This window comes from Synchiropus splendidus, chromosome 10 (genome assembly GCF_027744825.2).
Source record: "Synchiropus splendidus isolate RoL2022-P1 chromosome 10, RoL_Sspl_1.0, whole genome shotgun sequence".
In the NCBI taxonomy this organism is placed as follows: domain Eukaryota; kingdom Metazoa; phylum Chordata; class Actinopteri; order Syngnathiformes; family Callionymidae; genus Synchiropus; species Synchiropus splendidus.
In genome coordinates this window covers 19,052,986-19,066,801 of record NC_071343.1, presented here as the reverse complement: position 1 = coordinate 19,066,801, position 13,816 = coordinate 19,052,986, and the positions used below count along the sequence as shown (strand labels likewise).

At 45.5% G+C, this 13,816-nt stretch overlaps 1 protein-coding gene across 1 annotated transcript; it reads left to right on the top strand.

Moving 5' to 3' along the window:
* Positions 1 to 7,019: 7,019 nt before the first annotated feature.
* On the top strand, positions 7,020 to 13,074 carry LOC128766320 (gap junction gamma-1 protein-like). The gene is made up of 3 exons (XM_053877845.1): positions 7,020 to 7,166; positions 10,161 to 11,332; positions 11,929 to 13,074. Exons 2-3 carry the CDS (start codon positions 10,183 to 10,185, stop codon positions 11,940 to 11,942), a joined length of 1,164 nt encoding a protein of 387 aa, XP_053733820.1. The 5' UTR covers positions 7,020 to 7,166; positions 10,161 to 10,182; the 3' UTR covers positions 11,943 to 13,074.
* Positions 13,075 to 13,816: the final 742 nt, after the last annotated feature.

Genomic DNA, 13,816 nt, shown 5'->3' with positions numbered 1-13,816 from the left:
TGTGGTGTGGTAAAGTTTTCGGGGAGACGGACAAGCAGATGGAGCTGTGACATGATTGTTTTCAAATAGTATAGGCTGAACAGTCCACACAGAGATAATGTATCCACTTTAGAATGAATTGTAATAACTACCACGAATGAAAACCATGAGAATGAAAGGCCTATCTGACTCAGAACTAGTGCAGATGCAACAGACAAAATTTCACATCTTGATCTTTCATATCTATCTTTAAAATCATCTCGATATTGATGACTATGGATTTTGCTATTTTAAGAAAAATAAAAATATACAAAAGGCTGTAGAAAGTCAGATGCCTGCCGTTGGCAGGCTTCAGCTGTCAATCAAGGGCACACATGAAATGAGGTCTGTGGTTGGTTGGTCTGAGCTACAGCAGTCGCTTTATATGCAGAACAAGCTGGGTAAATTCACATTGTTGATTTAGTGCATCTTTAACACTTGTATGTTGGTACACTAACAGCATGTCTTCCAGCCCTAACAGGCCCTTATTCAAAAATCACACTCACTTTTACTTCATATTTTATCTTCTCGTTGAGGTACAGTTGACTGAAAATAACCAGAAAAACAGGTCTTGTGCAAGATGTTCAGAGAAAATGTGCAACGCAGAAGCACCACACGCTGCATCTTGTGTGAAGATGATTTGAAACTGTGATCTTATCAGACGTCGCATAACATATACAGTATAGTGTTTGAAAGTCAGTCATGAGATAGAATCTATGACGGAATGCAGCATCCTGGCTTCAAAGAGTGCATCATTTCCCTTAACTAAGTTACTTACAGTCATCCCTGACTGTCTTTAGTTACAGATCATATTTGTTGACTTCTCAAACCACACTCAACTGACATTGATGGTGGATTTCCTGTTGACACAGGCACGCACAAGGACTTCCATGTGAGAAGACAGGCGTCGGGTGCCCCCGTTTGAGCTCGACAAAAAAGAATCCTGGGTGAACAGTCGTTCAAGTGAAGGGTCCCACTCGACGTCAGCGGCTATTTTATTTTGGATGCACAGCCTTTGAACAGCGTGCGCAGATGGAAAGAATTAGTCTTACTGGCAGGAAATTCAACTTCCCTTCTCTACTGTGAATAGGAATGTGAGAGTGAGGGTGAAGCCCACTGCCCAACATAATTACCCGCTGACCAGTAAATAACTAACAGTCAGCGACTCAAATATTTGCCGGCTAATTAAAGGATGTTTATTTACTCCCGGATGGGTGATGCATCTGGGGAGAGGAACGGAATGGGTGGTGGAGGGAATCCTGGATCAGCGCAGTTGTGGGCAGCAGAAACACAGCCGGTCACTTTCTTGGATCATCTTGGTTTGAGCGACTCTTCACTCTCAAGAAGTCACGCTCTTGTGCTTCTCCTTGGCGTGTTGGCACGGAGACAGCTCCAAGAATGCAGGTTAAAGAGCCTCAAACCAGCGACTGCATTTCTGCTGACATCACAAAGGACGGTTCTGCATTTTTGTTTGATTTCAGAAGAATGGAAATTCTTCTTTTCGAATGGTGAATGTAACACGCTTTCTCACGACTGACAGAGTCAGGAGGTGAGCAGTAACTCCCCAGCTTCATGGCCTTTTAAGAACCATGCGGTAGTGTTAAAATGCTGACCACAGCAGCCTCGAAAAACCATCATGAGTTTCCATGTGGAACTTCAAAAGTGCCTAAGTCAACAAAAAAATTCAAATCATATGACGATGATTCACAGTGGGTTTGAGGTGGGGCAACTCTAGACCAAAGCCCTTTCACCTCTTTAAACATCGAACTACAGAATCACAAGCAGCGGGAATCGTTCACGTCTGCTGAATTACTCATTAATATAAAGTTAGGAAGGGCGTTACAACACTTATCATACCAGGTGCTTCATAACACGCCGCGCCTATGTAATCTAAAATAGTATTTTCTTTTGAAAATACCCTTCGCGATCACTATGCAGTATGTGGCAGCTCCTATATGAAGCACTTGAGGTGGGCCGCAAGGCTGCATTTTAGGCCCAATTTAATTTTACATGTATAAGATGCACATTGGTCAGATAGTGTCAAGAATAAATGTCTGGTTTTGCTTATGCTTGACATACCTGGCACTTGTGTCCTCATCGCTGTTTTACCCTGTCTGGACATTCTGACCAGTGGGGAACCCCAAACATCCTTTTATCTACTTTGCCTTGGACACCTTCAAACCAAAACTTCAGTGACGACATTTTCAGTATAACGGCAGTTGGTCGATTAAGTTACTGAGTCCGATTGCAGCGGTTTGTCAGGATTTACTAGCTCTTTGCTAGGGATTGACATTTCAATGTTTCATTCTGTGGCACAGCGCAATTTACACAGGTGCTGATCACCTGGTCCGATCACAGTCAAGCTAAACAGTGATATGCAGGCGTAATCGAGCTAACTGCATTTTCTAGGGAGGGTTGACATCAGGGCTTGCCAGAACCCATTCTGAAGCCTCATCTGCTCAGAAATGTAATGTATGACACAACATGTATCAACACAAACAGCAAAAGATTTGGGCTCCTGAACAATCTTGCGATTATTCTGCTGCTGGACTGTGGCAAACCACAGACCCACGTGGCATTGACACCATATCAAGTGACCTGTGATGTAGATACACTCTGACCGTCCACCTCTGCTTCTTGTTTGGTTTTGTCCCAACGTCACACTTCCCCTTTATTTTCCCCTGCTCATCTGAAGATGACAAAGTACTTTCAGAGGGAACAAACGTCCATTGGTCATTTTGCAACAGTTCTCTAAGAGTTTAGATTCCCAGGGTTTGAGAACTCCCAGATTTCACCACTGCTCCAAACTAAGCTGGCTCATCCAAGAAGATGAGCACTCCATGTCGGGCAGAAGGGATCAGTGGTTGATCAGATCCCAGACCGCCCTGCATGTTTCTTGAGGACTCGATGTGAGTTCAGACTTGAATCGTATCCCAGATAGTCCGCATGACGTGTGTTGGTTTTCATCACGACCTTCCACAAGGGAAACTAACCAACCTTGGACCACTCAAACCCAGCAATATAAAGAAAGTCCAGAGAAACTTTAAGGTTGTGTTGACTATCCAGTCATTGGTCAGAGAAACCAGGACATGTAGGCGAATAATCTTTTTTGGTCATTCAGGACTACGTACATGAAAATTGAAAATGCGTGAATTGGGAGCCAGAGAGCTGAACTACAGTTCCAAACAGCCTGAAGGCAAGCCAGTTCAGTCTCAAGATCATCGTCCTATTTTCTGCCGAGGAGGCTCCCCACATTATCTTGTATGAATAAAAGCATGCTTGTGGTTCACAATAGAGCTTTGCTGCGCCCCAAGAAGGGGGAAGGGCATTACATTCCTCTGCTGACCCCCCGTTTGCTGGCAATATTAAACAATATCTGCCGCCCCATGTGGGTTTAACCACGCTGTGATCGTCTTTATAATGCTGCCTTATGTACCAACAGTATAAGAGAAGATCTAGTCCTGTTTCAGAAAGATGGATGGTTATCGAGCGCATTCCAAATAGCTCAGATGGATTGATCTTGTGATATATTTTATCCAGGTTAACTGACCTTGTCTCATTTCAGTCAGTCTATCAAGGGAAGTGCAGTGTAAGCCATCTGCTGCTCCGTCAGCTGAAGTAAAGGTTAAAAACAATTAAGTAGATGCCACATCTCCTCTCATGCAAACTCCATATCCTGCTGATTTCACTCTGCATCCCTCAAACCCGGTCCAGAGAAACTTGCCTGCATTTCAGCGGGCCTGGTAATGGATATTGGCCCGATGCAGAATGATCAATCCTGGAACAATGTCAGCGTTAAGGCATAAATAAGGAGGTGGTGGGGGTGGGGGAGGTGTGGATCCGCACGTGTTGTTGTTGGCAAAGAAAGTGTGTCAGGGAGGAAAAGGCCTTCTGAGCACAACAACTTCCGAACATCTGCATAGTGAGGCGCCCAGCTCCGCGAGGTTAGATGGAGATAAGGCTGCCCGTCAGACGGCAGGCCTGCGAGGATATGTTAGCTGGCAGCTGCAGAAAAGGATAAAAGTGCAGAGAACAAATGCGCTCTGAAATGATGAAGTCCGTAGGAACATGTGAGAAGAATGTCACATAGACTTCTCAGTTCATATTTCATTTTTTCATTTGATGGCTAGGATTGTCTCTATGCAGTGGTACTGTGCTCGAGTTTTGGCCTGACATAAGTTCATGACAGACCCCTTTTTTTGTATGCACCATAAGCCCTCTTTGTTCATAAGCTGAACATTGACTATTATATATTTCGATCTCTTCAAAGGGACCCTAATGTGCATTTATTTTCCGTCAGTAATCAAATGTCACTTACTAATAAAGTAGTTTTGCATCAACATAAACGTTCAAATGTTTCTAATTACAGAATTACAGCTTTTTAAAGGTTGTAAAATGGCCATCTAGCTTAAAATGCTGTGTGTATATTGAAAGAAAGACGGTTTTAAATGGGCTTAAACAAACCCGTTTGTGAATAAAATTCAAAGTGACTCTTACATCATCTTGGCAAAACGTTGTGAATGCAGAAAAAATGCAGAAATCAGTGTAGCGTCCCAACCACGAGACATCACTCAAACTTCTGTCTGAGTCGCTGAGGAGGAGCGTTGTCACTGTTTATGTGTGGAGATGCTCCATCAGTTCATAAACCTGTCCTCATTCTTGTGATGGACACCAGCAGTTTATTTACTCTCTTTCTGGTGGTCATTAAAGCCCAGACCCAGGACAAGTCCTTGACAAAGCTCCTTATTAAGACGGGTGATCCTTTACAAAACCTGAAACTGTCCTCCTCATAATCCACTGCGCCTTCATGAACTGCTTTTTAGGACGGGAATGCAAGTTTCTCTACCTCAGCGCCAAAAACTCATTTCATCTTTGAAGACAGTCATGGTTAAAACGTTGCTCCATAAAGTCCGCTAGCAGCACTGTTTGCACTGAGTCATTAATCCCATGATCTTCTGCAGGATACATGAACAAGCTTCTGCCTTATGCCACAACGCATTGCAAGTGGATAACCGTTGTTCTTACACACACTCAGAGTACGTGTTAAGTTGAGCTTCCTCTTGCTAACACGGCAGCTAACACTTAAAAATGGAAAAGCATGAAGAAACTTGAATGGCCTGGTAGCTGGACATTAACACTTTTCTAAAAGATACCTTCCCTAGGGATGCTTCAAAATAACCTCAGGCCTTCGCTGGTAGTCCTGTTCCATGTTTGAAAGGCAACCAGAACCATGTCCAGAAGAAAGATGTGGATGTGTCTTTCTCTCTTGTTTCAGTGGAGTCTTCTTGGTATACATTTTATTGATGGAATTCAGTTCAAGCTGGGCTGTAGTCTGATTTGAAAGCCCATTTATAATAAAATGGAAAGTCACTATGCCACAAACATGTCCCAGAAAACACATTTATTTGTGCACTGTGGTCTAGCTGAATGGATCACTTTCTGATCAGATGTCAGACCACATCACACGCATCTTCGACACACAAGTTCAGATATGATATGATTCAAAGACGTCAACACTGTGAACACATCTTTCATCATCAACCACAAACTGTCGCATGGAAAATGCTTGTGCACCTTATATGATGGTCCAAAGCTCTCCATTTAAAATTCAGAGGTATCAAGGAACTCATAATTTAAGGACGCAAAACAAACTATATCATCACCGTATTACAAAATTCGGACATACAGTGGTACCTCAGTTCTCCACCACAGTCTGTTCCAGGCGGCCGTTCGAGAAGCGGTTTGTTCGAAATCTGAATCGATTTCTCCCATTACAATGAATGGAAAAAGAAATAATGCGTTCCAAGCCTTAAAATAGTCTTTTGTAGGAGTGAATGAAGAGTGTCTGCTGCAGGTGCGCTGTTCCTCTATGTGTGTGGCCGCTGCATGTGGGAGGGGTTGCCGAGTGAGTGACGTCTCTCCAGAAGTGAAGAGGTGCCCGGTGCGTGTCCAGCTCTGAATGTGCGCTTCTGTGCAGTTTGGCTGTGACAAAGTCATAAACCAAGTCACGCTCTGTCCCAGACTCGCCTCATCCCTGTCCCAGCTCCAGCCCACAACAGGACATCAAACCCTGGAGTGTGCACTCCAGTCTCGGAGGTGTGGAGAGCGAGCGCCTCCCCTGTGACACTCTACCACGGTCCAGTGTGGAGACAGGAAAGGTTTTACACCTCAATATGAAGAAAAAACAGTCAGTAAATGGAGCTAACGGGACACGTCTGCATGCAGAGGCTGTGTTATACACAATAACAAAGCGCGTCGTGGGTCAGCTGATCGGTCCGCGCACGTTATGTTTTTTCCAGCTTTTTTCGGGGGCGTTTAAGTTCTGGATTTTCGTTCGAAATCCGAAGCAAAAACATCTCCAAATTTTTGTGCGAACTCCGATTTGTTCGAAAACCGACGTACCACTGTATAATCCAAATCTAAATTCTACAATCCAAGATGGAAGCGCCCACATAACTCAATAAACAGATTTAAGTGTAATCAGATATCATCCAATAAGAAATGGTCTGGAGGTCATCTATTATGAGCTGATTTAAAACCATGCACAGTGAAGTTGTCATCACAAACACTGACAGTATGCAATTACAAATCTGTAATATTCAAGTAAAATCATAAAAAAAACTCTTGACAGAGTGACTGAAAGTGATACCCGCCACAGTGGTCGACAAACCTGATGCAGTTTCATGCGTAACCAGGTGTTTTCAAGTCACCTGGGCCGGCTTTATTCATTTTAAATTCATATCTAGATATTCTGTTGAGTTCGCTGTTCCTGTTAACAAATATCCAACTCACTCAAATGTCACCGTAATACACTTTTTCTAGAGGCGGATGTGTTTGTGTTGGTTTCTGCCACCAGGAAAACCGAGTGAGGATTGCATCAGGAATGCTGCCTGTATCCCCTCCCTTCTGCGCAGACGGGGTGGGCAGCAGGGAGGAGGCGGAGGAGGAGGAGGAGGGATTGAAAAGGGGGGTTCTTTGTCCTGCTCACCCCGCGACACAACACGCCAGGAGCGAGTCACAGGAGGGAAACCTGGATGGCTTGACATAAAAGCGGGAGTTTTTTTTGTTGTTGTCCTAGAGTCCCGGTCCAGCCGAGCGCAGCCTCAGGAGAGCAACTTGTGGAGAGACGCAGCAGCTTCCAGCGCGAGGTAACTACTCCAACAAAGCGTGGCAGGCAGCATCTCCGCAGCTTTTCTTCGTTATTGGCTCCACATTCCTGTCGCGAAGCCACCGCTGCTTCCACCTCTTGGACTTTTTTCTTCACTTGTTTCCACTTATGCTTTAACATTGCGACTTTAGTGCTGGATTTAAAGGCATTTTCATGCCGATAGTTTGCAACGCGCCCAGATTCATCCGGCTAACCATGTGCGCAGCTATTTCGTCTTTACGGTACATTGTTTTATCATCAAAAGCCGTGTTTTAAGTCTCGTTTGGCGTCAGAAATGAGTGGTTTTTGGACTAGGACTCGCACGTGCCGCTGCTTTGACGTCTGAAATACGACTTTAAAGGGGGTGATGTTGGCGTCTTTACCGCAACAGCCTCTAATTGTGAAGTACTTTGCGCGTGTGGACGCACGTGAAGCAAATTAATCCCGACTCCGACAGGATTAAAACATGTTTTCTTAACTTCATAATAACAAGTGGGATGCCTCGGTTTAGTCTTTCCTCGGTAGATTTGGTAACTCGCCTCATTATTGACTTATTCCGGAATTATTTCTCAGCCATTTCTGCTCGGCCTCCGCTGTCTGGAGTCCGAGTCAGAGCCAAAACTCTTCCTCCAGATGTGAGGGCCACAGAAGCGCGTTTGTTCTGGAAGCCTCTCCAGTTTGCCTGCTTCTATTACACATGGAATCCGCTCCTTAAGTGGACAGTGGTCGGGGGAAACACGCCATGTAGCCTATGAACCAGTGGAGAGATGAGTTCCTGTTCCTTCAAAAGCCTTTGAAAGTCCGCGTCTACACTCGGGAGAGGGTTTGGAACGGCCTGGCATGCCACAGAAATCTTCACTATGGCTTTGTAAACTGAACTTCCAACGGCAAAGAACATTCCTTAAGTAAATTTCTTTTTAATACAGTCAATTTTCCACACCCTTGGTGTGGATCAGCTGCTGTGAATTGGCTTCCTCAACCAGTGGAACTGAACTCAAGTGCTACAGTTTCCATTTTGTCATGGAATTGACGCCACATACTTTTAGACGCCATGGCTACATTTCACACAAGCTGGTGTGGAAACTGAAGTTCTGATGTTTGAACTTAAATTACATTCAGAAGAAACGGGCACAATAATGAATTTAGAGAACAAACCTCTTTCCCATTGTCCCCCCCCTCTTTATGTTGTTTTTCTTATGTTTTATTGGTTCATTTGCCTCCTCAGCAAAAACGTGGTGCCCTGAGCCAACTTCCATCTGTTAAGACTTAGTTATAAGTGGTCAAAAATGCTGCAGGCTGGAGGTTTTCACAAGTAACTGTGTAAGGTCCTGAAGCCATAAAGCACCAGGTGGAACAAACAGGAGTTGGGATTTATGGCTGGCTGGTGGTCCTGAGAGCAAACGGCAGGGATGTGTGTGCTTCACTGCTGGCTGCTACCATCCCCGTCTTCTTTTTTTTTTCCCCCACCGAAGTGGCCACAGAGTCATCCAGCTCTCTGGCCTTTTAATCACGCATATGGCCTCCAAACAGCTGATCACTGTTCAGGTCATTTATGGTGCGAAAACTCTGGAGCCCAGTGGAAACTTCACTGCCTCTTTGTAAGCGTTTGTTTATCAAGGGCAGGTTTCTTCCAAACCTAATGCCCAATGTCCCATTCAGACAGTGCCCTTATTCATTCTTGAGGTGCTGCCAAGTACAAGCTGTTATTATGACAATCCTCCGTGGAGCACCTCGGGGTGATGGATCCCGTTTAACGGGCCGTGTGCCACAAGAGACCATTTTCCCATGCAGGGAAGTTTTGTCCTTTTTTGGGTCCGAGGTCAGGTTTGTCTCAGATTCGTGCAATACCAAGAACAGATGAGTGCCGGGCATCACAGTAGGGGAAAAACTCTTGTCTTTTGAAGCAGAAACGCATGATGTCAAATCTGGAAATGGATCTAAATACCAGCCGTTGTTTTCAATGGGAGTGACTACAGAAAATATATTAAAGGAGGGAGTAGGTTGAACTGTGGGGAGGAGAAACGGGCAACATGCTGGACAAGGAATGGTAGACATGGAAGTACTAAGGAAGAGGGCATCAACCATTGTAGGTTTGGGTGTGACAAAGGGCATGACGCGCATAGGTGTGAGCAGGGAGGGTCTTCAAGATGAGTTGAGCTGACTTGCAGTGGCAATCCCTGACAGGAAACGCTGAGAGACAAGGGAGAAGTGAAGTGGTATTTAAAGAAGAAGTTGGCTCTTCTACTGTGTCTTATGTTTGGGCTTGTTTGGTATGGTAACTTGGAAGGCAGTGAACCTAGTGGACTGTCAGAGTGACATGATGGTGGAACATTAGTAAGGTCCTCCAGTGGATGAGCAACGTCTGCAGTATGTGCTCATCTCTCAGGAGCACCAGAGAACTAGTCATCTTCCTCTCTTTCCATCTCAATCTGACTTCATCAGCAAGTTTACACACTTGGACTGAAACCGTTCCGTATTGATCAGACTAGTGCCCACTAACTAATTTGGTGGTTTGTAGTGGAGGTGTGTCAGACAGATGTCTTTGTTCTTGTCACTTTGGCTGCATTTATTGAAGCTTCTCTCCTCGAGTCTGGTTGTGATAATTACTCTCCTTTTTTATGAGGTCGCTCACATGTGGCGTGAAACCTCAGGAGCCGTGTGCCACCTCTGTTTTGTTTATTTGTGTGGTTTCACCGCTGGCAAATTATTTAAACTGTGCATGTAATTGTTCAGTTGCGTGAGCGAGAAGCGAACCTCAGATTTGGACCATTCTGACCCAGGTGACGTTTTAAAGGAAAACACCGGCACTTGTTTCTACTGCAATTGCGCCCTCGTGTGGTTATATTGACAGGTGCTTGATCCATTGCCGCCTATAATCTGAAATTGCCCCACGTTTAATCGTGAATCTACTTTTTTTAAAAAAGCACTCTGCCTATGAGACTTGTTGATGACTGTCTTTGTAAGATATTCACCGGATTCTTGCTCTCTCCCACAGACATCCTGGTTCTTGAGGCAAAATGAGTTGGAGCTTCCTTACCCGCCTGTTGGATGAGATTTCCAACCACTCGACGTTTGTGGGCAAAATCTGGCTCACACTCCTGGTGGTGTTCCGGATTGTGCTGACCGCCGTCGGTGGCGAGTCCATCTACTACGATGAACAGTCCAAATTTGTGTGCAACACGAACCAGCCCGGTTGCGAGAACGTTTGCTACGACGCCTTCGCGCCGCTTTCGCACATCCGCTTCTGGGTGTTTCAGGTGATCCTGATCACCACACCCACCATCATGTACCTGGGTTTTGCCATGCACAAGATCGCCCGCATGGACGATGACGACTACAAGCCACGGACCAGGAAGCGCATGCCCATCGTCAGCAGGGGCGCCAACAGAGACTACGAGGAGGCGGAGGATAATGGGGAGGAGGACCCCATGATCCTGGAGGAGATTGAGCCAGAGAAAGACTCCAAGGAAGTGGTGGAGAAGCCCTGCAAAAAGCACGATGGCCGCCGGCGTATCAAGCGTGACGGCCTCATGAAGGTTTATGTGTTCCAGCTGCTGTCCCGTGCCATCTTCGAGGCCTCCTTCCTGTTTGGACAGTATGTCCTGTATGGACTGGAGGTGAAGGCCTTTTACATCTGCTCACGCTCCCCCTGCCCACACACAGTGGATTGTTTCGTCTCACGTCCCACCGAGAAAACCATCTTCCTCCTCATCATGTATGGCGTCAGTGCGCTCTGTCTGCTTTTCACCTTGCTGGAGATCCTTCACCTGGGCTTCAGTGGGATCCGCGATTGCTTCTGCGCCCCTCGGCCTAACCGAGCCACTCCTCGCCACTCTGCTCTTGCCAGCCAAAGATCTTCCATCAGCCGCCAGCCATCCGCCCCCCCGGGCTACCACACGGCTCTGAAGAAGGTCCCGCCAAGTAAACTGGGCTTCAGAGATAACCTGGGCGACTCCGGTCGCGAGTCTTTTGGAGACGAGTCTTCTTCAAGGGAGTTGGAGCGACTGAGGAGACACCTGAAATTGGCCCAGCAGCATCTGGATATGGCGTATCAGAGTGAGGAGGGCAGTCCAACAAGAAGCAGCAGCCCGGAGTCGAATGGCACAGCTGTGGAGCAGAACAGGCTCAACTTCGCTCAGGAGAAGCAGAGTGGCACGTGTGAGAAAGGTGAGTCTCAGAAGTCCCCCAGAAAAACTGTTGAAAGGGAAGCCGTCTCTGTACTGGGTTAAAAAGCTAAAGCTCTTCAACATCTTGGCGTCTAGCTAACAGGTTGAGGTTAAACATGGTGTTGTGAAAAGAAAAATCTTGTGGTAGTGGGTAGTAATGCGTAGTTCCAAAGGAAGTTTTTGGCCCAATTGCTGCTCCCCTGGTCTTTTCTACAGACCTGGTGAAGAGGTGTCGCGACCCTCCCCTCAGGTCACCACAGGCCTACTGAAACTCTTGGCTGCACAGCTGGATGTACTTAAGATACTGCAACTCTGTGTTGACAGACAACAGTTTTGTGTTTGCCTCTGACATCTCATACGCACGCCTCCACTTTTCTGATTATTATGTTGAGCTTCCTGGCTGGCCATGAAACCAGTCCTCACCCCAGCAAAGAGTCTGTTGTTTTTAACTTCCCTTGTCTTATTTTGAGCACATGGTTGCTGAGCAACTCAAATGAGGAACAGCTGGAAAAGAGGCCGTATTAGAAAGAGGACTGTCTGCTTGAAACAGATGTTGGAGTGATGTCATGCTGACGTGTTTCCCTTCTCTGTTTTCAGGTCTGCGTGCATGAGTTGCCATAACCCCCGCGAACACTGGTTATAGATTTGGACTTGCAGGAGGACATAAGGGAATCAAACCGGGGGTGTAACTGTGTGTGTGTGTCATGGCAGACTCACTTGAGGTGAATGAAGTCACCCCAAGCCTCTGAAGTGTTGCAGGGTAGTCGTGGCCTACCAGAAGATCCAAAGTGCTTCCAACCCACTGCTCAGTTGAGCGTCACGTGAACTTCTCCCTCAGGGCAGCTATACTATTTTATGTAAGTCTTAGAACTAAGATATTTTTAAGGCTCTTTTCATTCATCTCAATTTCTACACAACTGGAACTTTAAGAGAAGGCCAAGCCGGTTCTGCAAGAAAAAAAATAAAGTGAGTCAGTGAGATGTTGTAGATGCAGTGTGACGGACAAGGCGCCACTCACGAGGAAATGGTACTAGAGTGATTGTTAGGCTGAAGACTTTTGATATTGTTTGTCCAAACTTTTCTTTTTTGTTTTTGCCTCCAAGCGTGTTTTTTCCAAGCGATGTTGGCATCGCACCAGTCAGCAATCCCAAGTCTGGTGCCAGCTCTGGGAACTGGAACATGGTTGGGATACCTTTGTCCAAAGGATCAAACAAACCTGGGTAATGCTTGAATAACATGTATTTCTTGATATTGTGTTGTATTTGATACTGTATTTTGTAACTTGGGAGGATTGTGACGTTGAAAAGAAGCTGTCCCTTTGTCAGCATTTGTTTCCTGTAATTTTTTTTTTTTAACTTTTGTCTATCGTTTTGACATTCACTGCTGTCTTAGCTTTCAAAAGCCTGAATCCCGCCTGTGGGTGGTGTGTTCTGAAAAAAAAAAGCCTTCTAAAGATCAAGTGGAACTATTGACTGTAAAGTCGACTTAACTGTGTTGCTGAAGTTTGTCGTGTTAGGCGTCATGCTGTGTGCATATCTAACGTGTCGATTCTGAGTTGGTTGTGATGGTTGTAAACATTTCCATGTGAATTCACTATGCCTTGAACACGCTCCACCACGACAGCGTTTTGAATCATACCCACAGTGCCATTAATGCCACCTCAGATACTGTCATCTCAAGTTATTTTTGAACGATGCTTTTTGTACTTTTATACTTTTTCTATGGATAGAACTTTTGTGTGTAGTTTTAAAATAAAAAAAAAGTTAAACAAGCTGTTTTCTGTCTCCTTTCCTCATTCATAAACTGTTTCGTGTCACATTTCTTGTTTAGCTACTTTAATTTCATAGCATAAGACCTTGCATAGTCCATAGTCAAAACTGAAGATTTACATGCATTTGCTAGTGAGGTGTAGTCATGTTGAGCATGGCTATTTAAAACTGACCTGCATATAGGCTCCTCCCTGGATCCTGTTCCTGACTGGTGAGACAGTACTGGTGCTGGAGGCAGTGGCTGGATGCTTCTAGTGTCACTTCTAAATGGCCACAGAAGATCTGTCATACAAGATACTTGGCTTTGTTGTAGTCAGAAGTGGATGTTCAAGGGACTGCACCTGTCCCAGGTTTTTCATTTGTGGTGGGATTGAACCGGTGTGTTACTGGTCCTGCTCAGAGTTTCTATGGACAAGGTTGAGGCAGGATGTGCTGGGTTTAGTCACCTCAATGCCTTCAATTCCAACGGCACCAGTGACCATGACTTCGGTCATGGATGCGGACATGAGATCCCATGGTTAGGTGAGGACAGGATGGAGTTCCGAGTCCGACCACATGCAGCGTTGTGCGCCACCCCCTGGACAAGGTAGGTACAACAGACACCGCCGGGGTTGTGACTCAGATTGAATTTAACTGTCATAATTGCTCAAAGTTTCCGAATTAATTTCCTTTCTACACATATTTCTTACCTGTTTCTGATTTGCTAAATGTCGTTT